The sequence below is a fragment of the Plectropomus leopardus genome, chromosome 23 (genome assembly GCF_008729295.1).
Source record: "Plectropomus leopardus isolate mb chromosome 23, YSFRI_Pleo_2.0, whole genome shotgun sequence".
Classification (NCBI taxonomy): domain Eukaryota; kingdom Metazoa; phylum Chordata; class Actinopteri; order Perciformes; family Serranidae; genus Plectropomus; species Plectropomus leopardus.
The window spans coordinates 12,445,634-12,463,841 of record NC_056485.1 but is presented as its reverse complement, the minus strand read 5'-3'; the positions used below and the strand labels follow the sequence as shown (position 1 = coordinate 12,463,841).

Sequence of the window (18,208 nt, the reverse complement as noted above, 5' to 3'; positions counted from 1 at the left end):
AAATAACAAGCTCATTCCTGTGCTAGCCACTGTGACGCACAGCGCCGGCCATGGAAAAAGCAACACGGCCACACGCGTCCAAACTATCCTAGGCTCGTCCACAACATGCAGTGAGGCTACACACAAGGGTTATCCACAGGGGTCTGCCCCGAGCACTGATGGTGAACTCCAAAATAGTCTCACGGTGTCCTTGTGAGTCCAGATGCATGCACTGACTGAGAACTTATCACATATTTTTGCTTAACTTGCCATGAGAACAGTCCCTCAGAACATCCTCCACAACAATACACAAGTTGGAGAGTGCCGCAGAAACCAAACACTTCAAACTACTCGAAATGAACCCGAAATGCACTACTGTCGCTGAATAGAAAGTAAAGAGTCATTTGAGGTCAACACAAAGTGTAGTTCATATGCTTGATAGCTTGATGGTTTACTGTGTTCCCTCTGAAGTAGAGCACGGCCTTCAGAAGAGAAAAGCTTGTCGCTCGTGTCTGATATATAGGCACATCACAGAGAAGTTCTTAAAAACAACTTTTGTATAATGTGTTTATAAGGACCCTAGAATTGGGTCGATTTCTGGTTTTGGTCCAGTGTAGGAGCTTAAACCGGGTTAATTTATGCAGGCCAGCTGAATCAGCATTTGTCATTATGTCACGATCTGGCAATATGAAAAGAAGCCTAAGTCACAGGGCCAAATCCAACTCGAATTGCATTAATGATATGCAAAATGACAGCGTGATTAATATAATACCATGTTTGTGAATTTTCTAATGGAGCAGCTATTGTCGTACAGGTTGGGTGTAACTTACTGATCAAATTTCAGCAGAGAGGGGAGGGGTAACAGCAGCACACCATTTGTTTACTTTTTGGGGTGATGAGAGACATGGCAACATGGAGTTATTCTCTTAAAAAGACTAAAACTGCGCCACTAAGGCAACATTTTCCTTAGTGGCTGCAGGTGTGTGAGAAGAAGTTTCATCCAGCGCTGTTTCTGTTTATATCCTATGCTCGCTTTGAAAGTGCAGCGGTGAAAGAGGACCGGCTGATTCATGAAGTTGAAATGAGGAATTAATTGTATATAAATTTAGATATTGTAAGTATTTCTACAAAACCTACTTTTTTTCACTTAAAAACCTAAACAAATTGTCAGCTGACTGGAGGGAGATCACCAGGAAGCGAAATGTTTCTGCTAAGGTACATGACCAAAACAAGCTAGTCCACTTCCACTTTCCACTTATTATCAGAATATTAAACGTGTATTCTCTAATTTAAAAAGTAATGTTAGAAATGTAGGAAGATAGCAAGTAGGCTACTCATGCATATAGTAAAGTGTTAAGTGTTTATGTTTCCAGTCTGATCTCGAATGCACAGCTGATAGCTAACATTATGTGATTTGTTTACGTTAAGTATCAGAAGTGCACATTTAATGGATTCAGTGTGGAGAGAGAGCTCTGGTGTTAAGCGGTGCTTCGTGATAGTTAGACAATCACTTTCTGTTGGGACAATGACATTATTTTCTACTGAGGATAGAATGCTGGGTCATGTGGGACAGCTGGTAAAATTTGGTAAGCTGGTCCCATCCAGTGTTTGGCTTCATATCAAACTGGTTTGAAAATTTTCACACCAGCCCAACCCTAAAGGACACACTTGGTAATGCCATTGGAAGGGCTTTGGTTTGCTCTTAGAACTGCACCATCTGATCACTGACCATGAACCCGGGGTGAAGCTCAGCCCTTGAAACAAGAGCCCAGGGGCAAGTGCTATGTGGGGATGTAATTGCCTTTGATAACCATAAAACATTCCCTGTGGTGTTATTACCTGGAATGTGTGGGCCGACCATGACTTCAAACTGCACGGAGTAAATTATTGCTCTTGATTAGATGCGGTCTGAATACCTATGAGTTGGACGCACCTTACTGATTGTCTGATTTCTTGCATGTTATCTCACAGGATGTAGAGTGATATTATCTGCAGAAATTAGCTTATCAGAGAGTTTGTCTTTAACATACATCTGGGGCAATTTAGAAACACTGCTGCCATAATATAGTTACATAGTGTCGACCAGAAAGCACAGAAAAGTTTATGTTTCAATGATAAAATAAGCAGGACATTCACAAATTATATTTGAAGGGATTGTTATCAAAACTGTTTTCCTTATGGGGAAATTAAACGTCTACCTCTCTTAACTCCTTCAACAACTGCAATCGATATGGCTCTGTGCAAAACAAACAGCAGACACTTCTGTTTGCACAGCAGTGAATATGTTCAACTGTTTGAATACAACTAGATTCCTAGTAGTGTTTTAAAGAATTCCACACACTTCTGCAAAATTTGAAGAAACTTCTTCAAGCCAATCTTGAGATATCGCATTTACGCGAATGCAACAGATGCAAGGTCAAAGTTCATTGTTGAGTCCAAGTGAACATTTGTTCAAAATTTGAATAAATTCCCACATGGATTTCTTGAAATATCGCATTCACAAGAATGGGACGGACAACCTAAAAAACGTAATGCCTCAAGCCACAGCTGTCGCTCATTGAAACTCATTGGTTTGTGGATTCCCATTCAGGCGCCTCAAGTTTGGCTTTGTGGCCACCGATATCTTGGTTTTTGTAGACAGACTTGACCAATTTTGGACGAGAGGGTGGAGGTGTGGAGGAACAAGGGATGAATATGACTTTGTAGTTAGCATCAAGTAGCTGCACCCTTAAATATGTGCAACTTTAACCCTTAATAAAATGTACATGGGGGAGTTATATAAAAATTCATCCGTGTACAGTTGTCAAGAATGTTGAAATTAGCTAAAGAGACCAAAACTGATTCCTGTATCAGGCTGTAAACATGTTTATTCCTGCTATAAAGTTGGGCATTTTAACATGGGTGTCCATGGGGATTGACTCACATTTTGAGCCAACCTCAAGTGGCCATTAGAGAACTGCGGTTGTGGCCATTAGAGAACTGCAGTTTTTGGCACTTCTAGGCCGGCTTCATTTTTCAGCCCTGGAGGCTGCTGCTTGACACCTATCAATGAGATTCACTCATAACTAAATTATTCAAGCACCCCTACCCAAGTCTTGTTTAATCGAACAAAAACTGTCATTATACAGACAACCGCACCCTAATTTTCACAACACACAAAACCCAGCTCACTTAAGCTATTAAGTCAGTCTTTTAGTCATTTATTTAACAGCAAATATTTCAGAGCTTAATACTGTTCAAAAATTATGTTACCCATGATGCTCACACGTGGGAGGCCATTGATATTGCTGGCACTGAAACATATTAGACCAGCCTGAATCTCTCGTTGTGTGTAAAGTCAAGGTATTACTACATGTGCACAAAACAATTATGCAAACAAGCAACCTCAAGATGTAAGACAGAGAACTCAACACAATACTTAAGTGTGAAAGCACCCGGCTTTCTATGTAGCCAAAGTTAAGTAAAAAATGTTTTCACATGATAAGTGTAAATTAGAAAACTGATGACAGCTGCCTGAAGCTTCTCAGTTCTTTACATTTCAAACTTTAAAAAAAAAAAAGTATAACAATGCTTGGAAAACAGCTGCATCTGTTGCGAGGGATGATGGTTAACTCAAAAGTTATTTTATTCTTGATAGATGCACCTAATTTGCAACTGCTGGGAAACCATAACCATAGCAACTAAATATAATGAACCACATCAGCAACACAAAACTTGATGAGGGCATTTTTGCATGTTAGACAACTTGGCGCACAGAAACTAACAAAAACACACGATTTACAACTTGTTTTTCAAAGTTTATAGCTTCACAAGACAGACTGCCCCAAATATGTCAGAACAAACTAACCCAAACAAGTTTCTTGCAGTTTGAACATACAGTGAGGTTAAGAGGGAGAACCGTTATGTAAATCAACCATTAAAGAATGCATAAAAGTTATGCGATGCTGTTGATGTAACCTTTTAAAGCCATCTTTATTCCTGTGGCTGTAAGTCGAGGCAGACCTACTCAGAACAACAATGCTGTTTAGTGTGTGTCGGGACAATCCTGAGGAGATCTGTGGTGTGCCTCTTTGTGTACAATGTGTGGTCTGCGGGTGTGTCTGTGTGCGCCTGTGACTAATGCGTGAATACACTATACAGTGTGCCACTTTCTGCTTTGTTTTTGTGTCTGTTCGTGTACTTTCAAAGCAATTCCGAATTATAGGACCAGTGTGCATGTGTTTTGGTGAATATGAATCAGTGTGCATGAGTGATGCATGCATGCGTGCATGCATGCAGAGGCCGTGAGAAAAATAGCAACTTCCCCAGCAACATTAATATGAGAAAATGTGAGCACGATATTCAGTCGTGCAGCAGTGCTCATTAGCGAGGCCAAACAAACAGAACCACGCCTCTGGCACACACAAAGACCACTTTGTGAAGCACCCCGTGCCACAAGTGTAGCAGCAAAGGCAGAGTTCAAGGCAACGGAAATGAAAGGTTAAAAAAGACCTGAGAGTGGAGCAGAATGAGTAAGGGGGATGGTTCAACTAAATGTCCACATTAGTGTAGCAGACCACTGATGATTTTACATTTTCAAACAATTCCTGTAACAGATAAACAGTGGCAAAAGAAATCTCATTAAAAGCTTAAACTAACACTTCACCTGAAAAATACCCATATGAAAATCAATTCATCACAGAGCATTACCTTGAATTTGTGTTTGTTTTCCCGCATGCCTTCACAGTAAAAGGAGATTCCAAAAAAAGTAAACATTCTTGAATTAAAGGGGGCAGGGACAGCATTTAACAACAGCAAAACTACATTAAAACATCCATTTACAAACCCTCAAACAACTCATGCAGTATGGTCCAAGTCTCTTTTATCCAGTTGTATGCTCAGTACTTCACAAACACATCCATTTTCACTAAAATATTACAATTTAAAACATGACAGTACAAACAGTCTCATGCGCTGTCAAGTAGCATGCCTGAGCAGCTTGCGTCTGAACACACTACTCGTATGCGGAGGTGTTTTATAGTGTAAAGCTTTGGTAAACGTAATGCATTTGTTTGGGAAGTACCGAGGATAGGACTGCTATAGTCAAATTACCATAAGCTGCACAAATTGTGTGAGTGTTTCAATATAATTTTTCTTTTTTCAAACATGGTCCCCTTTCACTTCAATTCACAAAGAATCTTGGCCTTTTTCGGATTCTTCATTTACCATGGAGGCGTACGAGAAAAATACAGCTTACGTCACAAATTCAAGGTTACATGCGCTGAGTAACTGTTAAACAAATGGGCATTTTGTGTGTGAAGCATTCTTTTAAAACATAAATTAATCTTCTGGTTCATATCAAAGGAGAAAAATAACAGAAATCAAACCTCTCATAAAAGCAAAGGAAAAATAGGAACTTGAAGCCTACCTCAAGGTCATCCAGTGATCTTGCCAGGCTTAGGCGTTTGGAAGAGCGGCGTTTAGAAGCCCGGGCAACGCCCCAAAACCTGGAGCCCTGTGAAAAGAAAGTAGAGACAGATGAGCAAAGACCAGTACTATTTATGTTATTTAGTTATTTACGTGTGACTGTGAGCGTGTATTGTTGTCTGTCTATATGTGTCGGCCCTGCGATAGTCTGGTGACCTGTCCAGGGTGTACCCCACCTTCCGCCCGATGACAGCTGGGATTGGCTCCAGCCGCCCTGCGACCCTTACGAGGACAAGTGGTTACAGAAAATGACTGACTGACTAGTCATTTACATTAGTAAAAGAGGTGGTACTCGTTGGTCAAAAAGCCATGTTAAAAGCCATCCTCTATTGCCCTTTTTTAAATAATCTGCCCTCATATGCAGGTTGTTTCCGGTCATAGATGTCGTCGCTGAATTACAACTCCATTCTCGTGTTTCACGTTGTTGATAGGACAGTAGACACTGGCCGGTGCTCAGAAAAGGAAGCCTTGGCCATGACATCTGATATGACATGATACTGGCTGTTCTGCCCAAAAGGCAGGAAATTGTCATCAGACCAATAGCTGGTGTGTTCTGGGACTGGAAAAGTTGTAATAAATAATTCATTTAAAACAAAATGAATCATTTTAAATAACTATGTAATACTGCTACTACTAGTGTATGGCGTTATTTTCATTGACTTACTTTTTTAAAAAGTCAAATTTAAAACTCTCAAAAATGCGTTATGACTGGCTCAGAGAAAATGAAATAATATTCCAAGAGAGAAAATCTTTGTGTGCACTTTTTGACTTAAGTCTGAAGACTAAAAAATGAGAGAGTTGTTCGTGAACTGTAAGAAAAAATGAAAATATATCACCAAAGACTTCAAGTGACAGGTGACTTTGAGGTTAGTCAGTTCAAGTAGATGTTCTACAAATCTCTGATTCTGAACTACATTTGACAGATTTCCCTACTAGCTTCTACGTTCACATAAAAAGTGGGTCATGACACACAGTATTCTCTAAAAACATACAGATTGGTTACACATAAGCTCACCGGAACTACAACAACCCTGTTTACAAAGTAACTGATACAGATGCACTGGTGATTTCACAGTCTAACTGTCAAAAACTAAGAGATCAGACAGAACCATCATGTTTTTTTCCCTGCCTTTTACTTTGGAAAACATGTAGTGTCTCCAGCCACCCCTATTCTTATGATTGGAGAAGTTGTGTGTGTGTGTGTGTGTGTGTGTGTGTGTGTCTGTCCTATGTTTGAACGAGAGTTTAAGAATTGGAGATAATTACCGCTGCATGACATGGGCTCTACCCTCTAATTTGTTTTGCTTCCTGTGCAAGATTGTCTTCTCTCGGTTGATCTAATGCAGGCTGGGGGGACAAGGACACAGTCTGCTTCTGTTTTATAAATACCAATTAATACTGCATTTATTCTTTTTACTTACTGGTTATGAAACGCCAATAAAAAACATAAATGGAAGTTTAAAAAGTACAGATTTTGTGGCTGACCTGGACATGAATTAAAATGTCCTGATTTCAGATTTTTAGCCACCAATGCCACTTTTTTTCAAAACATGTTTGCATACATGTCAACTAATTGCTGTCATCCCCTTGGCTGAGGAAAAGATTAAAAAAAAATTGGAGACACTGCATACACATCCCTGATTTCCTAAGGGGTCTCAATTTTAAGTCTGCATGGATACACAGGGCCATCTTGTGGGCAGAGAGGACAATAACATTAAAAAGGAAATCTGTTCCCCTCTCTCTGCATGTTTATGACAATGACATCATTGACTTATAACAGGTGCTTTGTGAGTGCAATTCACACTCAACACCAATTGACCATTGAAAAAAAGTGGCATTGTATTTCATTTAGGTGCCACCAAAAACAGGCTTACTCTAACACCCCCTCAGTGTCTGGAAACTCAACTCCGTGTGACCATTTAATACTTCCTGTGTCGCTGTGTTAAACATGAATGAAGTGCAGAAACAGATGTCAAGTTAGCAGGACTGTGCTTACAATGGAACTATTTAATGTCACTGTGTGTAAGGATTTCTCATCAACACTAGGCAAAGAAATGATCTACAAGGATACAGTGTGTGTGAGCAAAAACAAGATCCAACAGTATTCAAAATCCTATAGGAACTAGAAAATACACATACTCAAGTTTTAAGGTAAATAGCCATGGGTAAAATTTTTTCCCATATTGTCAAAACATTCATATAACAATCTGTATTTTTTCATGTATTTAGTTACATTCCACCACTGATATGGAGCATCTAGTATCAGTTTTTATATTTCAGTTATAAAATGCAATCCTACTTACATTTCTGGTGCTAGCATCTTTCCGCTGTTTCTCTCTCTGTTCAAGAAACCTTTTGGTCCACTCCTCTCTGGGGGGGAGCATCATGACCTCTGCCGAGCAGTATCTGTCTGAGGGGATCTGGTTCATAGGGGGAGGCAGATTATTGGTGTCGGTGCCAAGGCTTACACTGGAGGGCCAGTTGTTGTTCACCTGAGGCTCAGGGTCCCCGCTTCGGACTTTAGGCCACTTTGACTTTGAGAACCACCTTTGGCTACTTCTGAGAGGGTCTCCAAAGAAGTTTGTTTTTTTACCCAAAGGCAGAGGAGGAGGTGGGGGCTTGAACTGGAACTCGAGCCTGGGTGGAGGACCTCCATAAAAGCTATGAAGAGAATCAGGGCCAGGTAGTGACTCTGAAAGGGAATGTGTGCTGGCACTATTCACTAGATTCAGTTTTTGGCCATTCTTGAAGAGATTTATTGGGGTGAGGTCTTGAGGAAGAGGATTATCCCATGGACAGCTGGGGAGGTGGGCCCCAGGGTGGTTTTGGATTGCAGAAGGGAAATCCCTGTCCGCTCTCTCCTCAGGGGGTGACGCATTTCCAATTCCACTGTCCCCATTGCTGCTGGCACTGCCTTGCTTGCCTGTGCTGCCATTCTCTTTGGTTTGCTCCTGAGCCTCCATGTCCAGTTTGACTCTAAGCTTCTCCACAGCCTCCCCCATGTCACTGTACAGGACTGTGACAAAGTGAAGAACATCTGAGGGAGTCTGAGGGAACTCCAAGCAGCCCAAGGCATCTGGATCCGGAGTGCAGTCGAAGCCAAACCGTCCAGCAATGCCTATATGGTCCTCATGGTTTCCCAGCTCAGGGTCAATGAAGAAAACATGGCAGGAGGCTCGCAGAGGCCCATCCTCAGGCACTCGGCCGTTGATGATATGCGCTGTAGTGACCAGGCATAAAAAACGTGGGTCTTCAGCACAAACAGCCCCTAAAACCAGGTTCTCAGCAGGAAAAGCTGCCAGAACGGCTCCTGCGTCGTCACAAAGTCGGATACAATCAAACATGATCTTCATCATCACCAGAGTATGGGTACTCTGCTCTGTTCCCAGAAGTCGTATTCGCTCACGAATAGCTTTTAGACAGTCATCCTCTGATTCTGCAGTGTTTAAAATTAGCTCTGTGGAGCTCAGGTAGCCCACCACCAAGGTCATGTTTAACATACTCCAGTCTGGATTAGATTCTTCTGTGTCCGTAAACACAGAGTCTGTGTCCCCTACTCTGGATGTTTCCTCTTTTGGCTGCACAGCTAAATTGTTCCACTGTTGTGACCACTGCGACATATCAGGCTCTGACACCGGCCTCTGTTTGGTGCTGATAGCATGACCTGAGTTATTGCTTGATTCATAAGAGATTGTGCGGAGGACACTCGCCTTTTGGAAAACACCATTTTTCTGGCCATTCCCAAACTTTGCATCGTTAAGAATGGGGTTCCCCATGATTCGGCTTGCAGCATGCACCACCAACTGCAACGGTCCTTTGCAGCTGCCGATCAGCTGCACCACAGTCTCATGCAAAGCAGTGGACACGTCAGTTCCATTGATGGCCATGATGTGATCCCCCTGTTTGAGTCCCACCAGGTCAGCAGGGCTTCCCTCTAGGATGCCACTCAACAGACATGGCCTCTGTCCTGATATAGTAAAGCCATATCCGGCCCGACCACGGATGACTTCCACAGCCCTTAGATCTCCAACTGCATTCAAATCCAGACGCCTCCTTGCGCCCTCAGGCTGTCCCTGTATCCTCATCTTTGTTGTAGGATGCTGTGAGATCCAGTGTGTGGGAACTGAAACACACGCAGGTTGCCAACACTATTGTGTTGTTGTCATCCTACAGTTGCACAAAGTGGGCAAAAACAGGAAGACACAAAGTTGAGAAGCATGTTTGCAATACACATAATTATACAAAACATCTTTAAAAGAAACTTATCAAACAGAATTGCATAATAGTTCAGTTGCTCATCGGCTTTCAACAAAGACATGTTGGAGTGAAATACTAATTTGAAGCATGAAACACCTATTTAAATATCTTTGTCAATTGAGTTTGATCTTGTCAAAATAGTGACCCAAACAATAAATCAATTTATCAATTAGTCTCAAATTTTAAATTAACTGACAACTCGGTGAAAATGTCTTTATTGGTTTAAGTAATTTTTGAAACAAAATAAAGTCAAAATTCTCTCATTCTAGTTTCATAAAATGTGAATATTAATGGATTCTGTACTCCTCCATGACCAAAAACTGAATATCTCTGGATTGTGGACAAAACAAGACATTTCAGGATGTCATTCTGGGCTTCAGGGAACACTTTTCACCATTTGTTGACAGTATAGATGAAACAACTTATCGATTAATGGGAAAAATAATCAATTTACAATAAGCGATAGTTGCAGCCCTAAATGGAACCTCCAAATGTTAGTTTACAGCCATCTCAGACTAAATAAAGTAGGAAATATTCATCACAATTTTTTAAGGCTTTTTGGCTCAAAAATTAAACTAAACAATTTATTAATCCTTAAAAAGTGCAGCTGAATAATTTCCAGGTGATCACTAACCAAATAATGGACAAACTGTTTCAGCTTTACAATGCACAGTAAGGTTGTAAATAGCCTAAATTTTGTTTAGACCATTTGTGAGAAACAAACACAAATACAATTTGTCTCTGACACAAGTTCCAATGGCAATGACTGCTTTTGTAATTGTTCATTTGACAATAACTAACCTTGAACCTTACAATATATAGCCTACACAAAAACTGATAAGAGGCAGGGTGTTTCTCTTGCTCTTTTTTATCCTCACCAAAGTAATTTATAAACCAAACACAAAACACGGATATCAATCTTATTTAAGCAATTATCTGTCAAAGACAGGACACAGCTTTTATGGCCCAGCTTTCAAAGTACTCCCATCCACCCTCCTCCCACTCCCCCAAAACAAAGTGCCAGCTGGCTCCCTTCTCACCAACAACACTTAAATGACAACCAGACTCTTCGGTTTCGGTCAACCACAATTTTTAAACGTCCCAGTACTCTGCTAACCACACAAGTTAAACATTTTAACAGTGGAAACACCTGGCGAAGCCTTGTGGCGTGTTTATTCTTATCAGCTAACGTATAAAAAGTTAGCTTGAACCGATGTTACTTAGACGCTTAAGCCGAAACTATCACTACAACGAGGCTGTGACACGACAAACTTTTTAAATTACCTTTTTCAGCGGTGAAAAGTTCCACAAAAACTCCCACGGGTTTACGTTCACGCTGCTAAACCTCCAAACGTTTCCATTTTTCACATTACACGTCCATTTTTAAACAATTCAAATCAATATTTTCCTGCCGTGATTGAGTCGCGCGCGAGCACCACCTCCCTCCATTCACTCACCTCGCGGCACAGATCACAAAGCGTCTTTCAATGTAACCATGACAGCGTAACGTCTCTGGAACACGTGACGTCCCTTTCTGGCCAATGACAGCGCACGTCTTGTTCAATATTCAAACGGCTTGAGTGACGCTATTGGCTGACAGTGTTGACAGCAGACAGTCTTTATCTTGCGCTGAAGTAAATCAAAATCAAAATTTAAAAAATAAATAAAATAAAAAAAAATAAAATAAAATAAAATAAAATAAAATTAAATTAAATTAAATTAAATTAAATTAAATTAATCTAAAAGCCCGCAGTCTTTTTAAATAAATAATGCCACTTAAACACAGAAATACTGGGGTTTAAACCGCACTGTACTCTCTGTAATCATCCCGGAAACATGACACGAAGGAGCAAGTTACATTTCGATTCCACACACATATCCTATGTTGATAAAAAAGATGATAATAAGTTGATAATAAGTCTTACCCATGTGATTTTGCCGTCACTGCAGTTGCATGTGGGTCGCCCCCTGCCTTTTCCACACTGGAGCAGCAGCACTTGACTGCAGACTGTAAACAATACCTCTTTGGTCAAAGGGCTGCAACGGTTGCAGCACACACTGTCACATGGTTTTATCACACATGTGCAGCAGCCTGCATATTTGTCTGACTAACCAACTGGCTGTCATTTAAGGAAAAGTGTCACAATTACTGATAAACAGCCAAATAATATATGCCATGAAGCAATTGTTTATTTTTTTATGTATTTTTTGATAACAGCAGTAACAGATATTTAGTTTAATCTTGAACCAACAGTTTTGCATTTTCATCTTCATGAAGTAGTGACTTCCACGGAGCTGGTGTGGTGTGTGTGATGGAACTAGCTTAATCCCCAGTTTCTCCAAATCCTCTTAAAAGAGGCTGAAAGGCAAAGACCTTAACATTTTGGCTCTATCAGGCTTTACCTTCTGTGTATTTTGCATTTCAATAATTACTCTGCAGTAACAATGAAAGACAATAAATAACAGGAGACTGTGTGATGTTTTATTCAGCAGAAATGCAAATAGGAACAGGACACCATTGCATATTAAAGTATTGAAATTTCAGGAAAAGAAGTTTTTCTATTTCTGTCATATCTAATCCTAAAAGCATAAAACCACCTATGATTAAATATGCAATTTGTTTGTCTTTTGTCAGTCCAATTTATGTGCAAGGCAGGCAGAGAGTCTATCTGTGTGATCACAGTGACGCACTATATGAAGTTGCAGGATATGAATAGAACAATGAGTCAGTGGGGTGCATGGACTGTATGTGCCCCAGTGGATTCAAGATTTGTCTGATTTTATTTATTGCATCTTAATAAGATTCACCAGTTGAAAGCAAGAAATGTACCTTCAGATACATCTTATACAGATACATCAGTATTAAAAAATCAAGGTAAGAAGCAATTTGTCTCATATGCAGGAGATGGTAGACGAGCATGTTTTTTTCCATACTGCTGCTATTGAGCTGTTAAGCGCTGCATTTTTTATTGGCTACGCTGCAATTTGCTGACAGATTCCCTCCAATCACTTCAATAACAGCGGAGATTATTGCCTTAGCTTCTGGCTCATAATGCTACAAATTGTCCTGTTTTGGCATCAAACGTCCCCAACTTGTAATTATCCTTTAGCGTTGAAGAAATTAAGTGACAGGATAAGTTGGTTTTTTTTTTTTGCAAGGCTGTTGTTCCCACAGTGATTTTAATAGGGTACTTGACAAACTAGCAAAACACACGATCTGTAACAGCTATCTCAACAATGAAAGCTCACATTGGAGCCCACTGACGGATGATGCTTAAGTGCCCACATACGTTGTTATTGTTATTAACATGGTTGTCTTCCATTAATGACATTTAGACTGATGACACCTTCTAAGACTGTTACAGCATTTTTTGCACCTCTCTATGTCATCTCTGCACTTTAAGGATTACAAAATGTTCATGTCGAACGGAAATCCAAAATAATGTATTGTATTCTTGCTTCAAAGGGGCTATAGGTGAGGCAAGACCATGATCTCTTCCAGATAACTTCTACACTTCATGGATTCATTATGTCTTTGGCCCCACTCTGACCCCATGATGCTGGCGTGGTGGTGGGAGGCTGGATCATCTTCTCCAGAAGGTTCATCATACGCTCCTGCAGCTGCAGACACTGGACCTGGAGGACGTTCTGTTGGTGCAATGCTCGACGGACCTCCCTGCACGTCTCTTCTATGGCTCGGCTTGACCTCTTTTGTTGGTGCAACATGGCCTGCATCAATCGCAGTTTCTTTCTCTTGATGGAGAGCTGCTTGTTGGCATGTCTTTTCCTGGCTGAAGTAGGGTGAGAGCTGGAGAACAGAGAGTGGAGCTTTTAGAGCAGATAACCTCTGGGTGTAAGAGCTCCTTTTAGTCTGCACTTTAAAGGTATCGTGTGTAGCATTTGGTAGCATCTAATGGTAGGACTGCAGAACTAAACGTCCTCCTTTTGCCAAGCACGTAGGATAATTAAGGTGGCTGATACAAAAAAATAAAAATATCCCTGTCGAGAGCCAGAGTTTGATTTGTCCGTTCTGGGCTACTGTAGAAGCAACATGGCAGACTCTGTGGAAGAGGTCGCACTCTATATGTAAATAAACGGCTCATTCTACGGTAACAAAACCACAATTCTTGTTTTCAGGTAATTAAAAACAAATGAAAACACATCTCTGCTGATGCCACTAAATCCAACACACTGAACCTTTATGACAAATTTAGTTTGGACCAGATAAACCAGATGGGCTTAAAGTAGTCATCTATTGCGTATATGTTTTTAATGCTATGCCATATATGTTTAAAGCCAAAGAAAAATTGGGATTTAAAGCACTCAGCTACTAAAAACACAGCTCAACACCAAACCAAACAATCATGTATTTACATGGTGAAACCAAGACTGCCAAAACTAAAGCTAGCTGAAAATAGCCATGTCTTAGCCTCGACTAAATGTACTTCGTGTAACACCAAACCAAACCGTACACTATACAGCTGATACTAAGGCAACAGAGATAAAAAGAGATAAAGATAAATTTACTTACTTACCCCCCCCCCACCCCCGTTATGTCATAAATGTATATCAAAGTATACTATGAGTAACACCAATACTATATAGCAGACACTAAAGCAAAACAGCTAAATCCAGTTTAAGCTAGTCTTTGCTACTCTACATTTACTTATTTTGTCCAGTGGTTCCCTGTGACCTTTTAAAAAAAGAAAAAGAAAATGAATTACAGGGATTTTTGATTGAGTTTTTAGTTAGATGTCTGAAATAAGGTCTGTGGTTCACACAAGCTTTAGAGACTTTCAGTTTTTGTTCTGAAACATTAAATACGTCAGTAAATACCGCGGTCATGAATTTTGAACCTTTTATGTGTCTTAATAGGCAGTTGCTCACAAGTACCTAAATGTGACAACGCCATTAGGCCAAGCTGTGTCAACCACTGTTTCACAGCCTAATTGTGGTAGAAATGAGAGCATTGTGTAATTTGTTTACAGTCAAAGATTAGATTTAACTTCTGGTGATTGCATTTAGGTTTCAAAAGTTTTGAAAGTGGTGTTTGTGAAAATGATCTTGCTGCACAAATTAAGCAAGTATCATAAATATTTGTTTGCCACAGAGCTTATTTTCTGCAGTAATCCAAAATCGGATGTAAAAATCCCAGGCTTTTTGACGAGAGAACCCAGGTTATCTATCAATCTATCCATCCATCTCGGCTTGACTCTTCAAAAATATATATATTTAATATAGACACAAAGCCAATCTACTGTTAATTTGAATGCATATCTTAAATAAAGGTATTCTAGAGCCCCGTAGGACCATTGTGGAAGCTTACTTGAAACTGAAACTCTGGTGGATTGCCTCCCTGAAACAATGAAATGCAAAGGTCAGTCGATCCACCTGTTATTACCTTTATCAGTGACATGTAAACACACCCACACAACATATGTCTCGTGTAGTTCCTGTTACCTGGAGCCCTGTGTGTGCTCACTGTCAGAGCTCAAAGAGTCCAGCTCTTGTTTTATCTCCATCTCATCTGAGGAGCCTGTGTACTCTGGCAGGAAACCCATGATCCCCTCCTCTGGCTGGGGCACCAGGTTGTCTGTGGACTGGGAGGAGGTGGAGGGACCTGCAGCAGAGGCCTGATACTCCAAAGTGTTGACTCGTCCGTTCTCCAGCGGCTTGGAGAGGATCTTCTCGATGGCCTTGTAATACGGCCATTCTGGTGTTTCCCCGCTTTCACCTGCTATGGTTTTCAGTCGCCTGTTGGATCAAAAATAGATGTTTAAAGTCATGCAACAGCTGGAGTCAAGTTATATCTCTGATTTGGATTTGGTGCACTTGCCTGTACTGAAATGACATGTTGGTGATTTTCATCTTGATCTCCTCTTTGAAACGCTGCTCCCCGGTCAGCTGGAAAAACCTCTGGGACATCTTCTCGTAAACCTTGGCGTTCCTCTTGCTCATTTTCAGTTCGTTGTGGTGTTCCTCCCACACGTACAGGAGAGCTTTCATTTCCCCATCGGTCCAGTTCGGGGCCCGTCTGTGTTTCTCACTGTGACCTGCAATGAGGTAGCTGAAACCGTCCTCTGCTGCCATGTTTGAAATGGTTTCTCTTGGCCTGTGCTGGCTGTGCTTGCAGGATCTTTAGTGGCTGGATTTGAAAGTCTTTTTACTGTGCTAAGTGTTAAATCTGCAGTGAGGGAGTGAAACATGCAAGCAGGCACACACACCGTCCTGCCTGTGCCCTTCCCCCTAGCCTTGCTGAAAGAGGACTCAAAATGGGGCCTAAGGCGGGAGAGGAATCCGGTTAAAAGCTTTTAGTGGTGCATGATGTCACCATGACATCAAGTTGCCTTGGCAACAGCCGGGGAGGCACTTCATTTTCCCTCCCTCTCCTCTAACCACTCCCATGTGCTCTCCTTTCCCCTCCACTCTGCTCCACTGGCAGCACAAAAAGCTTTTAGCTGAAAGGCAGCAGTGTGAGCACATGAGATTGCTGACAGTTTTGAAATATGAGCCTCTAGGGAGGGAGGGGGGAAAAAAAGGAGAACAGGAGGGTATGCGTTTCCCTGGCAACACGGCACTGGATTTGGTCGTCAGCCAACACACTGCTCCATTTAAAAGCTTTTAATAATAGACAAGTCGTTTTGAGACGGGGAGAGGGAGGATTTGCTTTATGTGGCATGATGTAGAGGAGAGGAAAACACTTCCAGTCTGCAGTTTGGACCTAAAAGGCGAGCAAAAGCTTTTCACTGAAAAACTGTGAAATGCTTTAGGGGGAAATATCAGACACAATGGCAACATGTGATCAACTATAGGCACCCCTGCAATGGGATACAAAATGCTGACTGCTCTGTAATCTGTAATCAGCTTTCTATTCATTGCCGTGTGTTGTAGACAATGGACCTCTGCAGCAAGGGTCTCTTCTCTGACCAGTTGGAGACCCCTCCCCCATTCGCATCTCAGCAAGGGGCGGATCTCTGTCTACCCCCATCTCAAGCACCCTAATCTAGCATAATTATGTGCATTCATTCCCTCATGTCTCCTGCTCCCTTTCTCTCTACTTCCCTCTCTGTTCCCATCATTCTATCACAAAAATATGCATCAAAGCCACACAGACAGTAAAAACCCCAAACCACTATTTTCCCTGCAGCATTTTTGCATGCTGCTTTGTCTCTCCATATTTACCTCTGAAAGGGAAGACATGGCAATGCACCAACACAAGCCCAGCCTCACGTCATCTTTATTAGTGACACTAGTTGCTGTCAGTGCGGCTTAACTCAGTTCTGGCCTGATTAGACCCTTAACCCATCTGCTCCTCGCTAACCTGACAGGCGACCGGTGCATTTTCATACGACAAATGGGCAGCTTGGCCCGATCCATCACATCTGTCACTTAAGACAAATGTTAAGCTTCGCCGTTAAAGAAATGGAAGACCAAATGAAAGTTGGTGTGAAAGGGGTTTTTTTTTGTTGCGTTTAGTTTTAAACTTTTTCCTCCAGTATGCAGTTAAAGACTTGAAAAAGTCTGAAAAAGAGTGAAAAAAATGTTGTTTTTTTTTAGGTTGTATGGGTTCATATTTATCACTTTACTGACCCCCTGAAGATAATATATTGTTTTTGCAGGGTTGTGAGTTGTGTCTTGATAGTTTTCACTCCTAATTAAGCAGGGTAGGTGTTTTTTTAATTGAAAAAAAATCTTTAAATTGTCTTATACAAGACATACAGTACGTATTAAATGCTTATGTTTAAATGCATACTCACTAACATACTAACCCTGGTCTATTTCATGACTGAATCCGCTTGCTGGGGTCCACTATAATTGTGTTTAATTATCTCTGTATATTTTTCATTCACTAAAGTGGAAGTAATCCAGACTACTAATCCAAGAGCCAGACTAATCTACAGATAAACTAGTCATGCGCCCCTCTTTTCTTATAGTAGAAGTCAGTACTGCCTTTTATAGAGTTCTAATTTCTTGCTCGTAATGGAAGAAAATGTCTCGAAGAAAATTGAAAATTAACTTATTAACATAAAACAGTAACATTTAAAACAAGTGAGTATGGTAAAAAAAACGTAGTACTTTTGGTTTTCATTATTATGTAATTCTTTAAGGAAATGGCACGGGAAAGCTGCAGCGTTATATCATGATTTGATGATTATTATCATATATACAGTCAGTTATCCCCCCCCAAAAAATATCAAAGAAAGAAAATAACACCCACAAAACTCAAAGTTATGTAAAAAAAAAAAGACAGAAAAAAACTTCAATGTTTACCAAAATACTTTGCATTTAATTTTCTATAAATCGACTGATTGGTTAATCAACTGCTTGTTGCAGCTTCACTTGTGTAAACTAATTTAATTCATAACAAAACATCAAATTTTATGCAAAAATCTTAATTTGTGAAATAACTAAAGCCGGCAGATAAATGTTAAGTAAAAATTACAATATTTCCCTCTCCAATGTGCAATGTAGTGGAGTAAAAGTATAAAGCTGCATGAAAAGAAAA

The 18,208-nt window shown here is 40.6% G+C and overlaps 2 protein-coding genes across 2 annotated transcripts in view; both read right to left on the bottom strand.

Moving 5' to 3' along the window:
* rgs12a (regulator of G protein signaling 12a) overlaps positions 1 to 11,071 on the bottom strand; it is a 51,455-nt gene extending 40,384 nt beyond the window's left edge. The window contains exons 1-3 of the mRNA XM_042512177.1: positions 10,987 to 11,071; positions 7,749 to 9,612; positions 5,387 to 5,473 (exon numbers count right to left, since the gene is read on the bottom strand). Of these exons, the coding sequence (XP_042368111.1) occupies positions 5,387 to 5,473; positions 7,749 to 9,530 (1,869 nt within the window). The 5' untranslated portion in view covers positions 9,531 to 9,612; positions 10,987 to 11,071. The remainder of the gene's footprint in view (positions 1 to 5,386; positions 5,474 to 7,748; positions 9,613 to 10,986) is intronic.
* A 1,117-nt stretch (positions 11,072 to 12,188) lies between these two features.
* Positions 12,189 to 15,958, bottom strand: msantd1 (Myb/SANT-like DNA-binding domain containing 1). Its single transcript, XM_042512572.1, has 3 exons — positions 15,539 to 15,958; positions 15,163 to 15,456; positions 12,189 to 13,510 (listed from the first exon to the last, which is right to left on the bottom strand). The coding sequence occupies exons 1-3, from the start codon at positions 15,790 to 15,792 to the stop codon at positions 13,219 to 13,221; spliced, it is 840 nt and encodes a 279-aa protein (XP_042368506.1). The 5' UTR covers positions 15,793 to 15,958; the 3' UTR covers positions 12,189 to 13,218.
* Positions 15,959 to 18,208: the final 2,250 nt, after the last annotated feature.

Excerpts from the sequence above, each read along its gene's own strand:
- msantd1 (XM_042512572.1), bottom strand. The coding sequence starts at position 15,792 with ATGGCAGCAGAGGACGGTTTCAGCTACCTCATTGCAGGTCACAGTGAG. Across the intron at positions 15,457-15,538 it reads AACATGTCATTTCAGTACAG|GCGACTGAAAACCATAGCAG; the intron begins GCAAGTGCACCA and ends TTGATCCAACAG. Across the intron at positions 13,511-15,162 it reads GAGCACACACAGGGCTCCAG|CTCTCACCCTACTTCAGCCA; the intron begins GTAACAGGAACT and ends TCTGTTCTCCAG.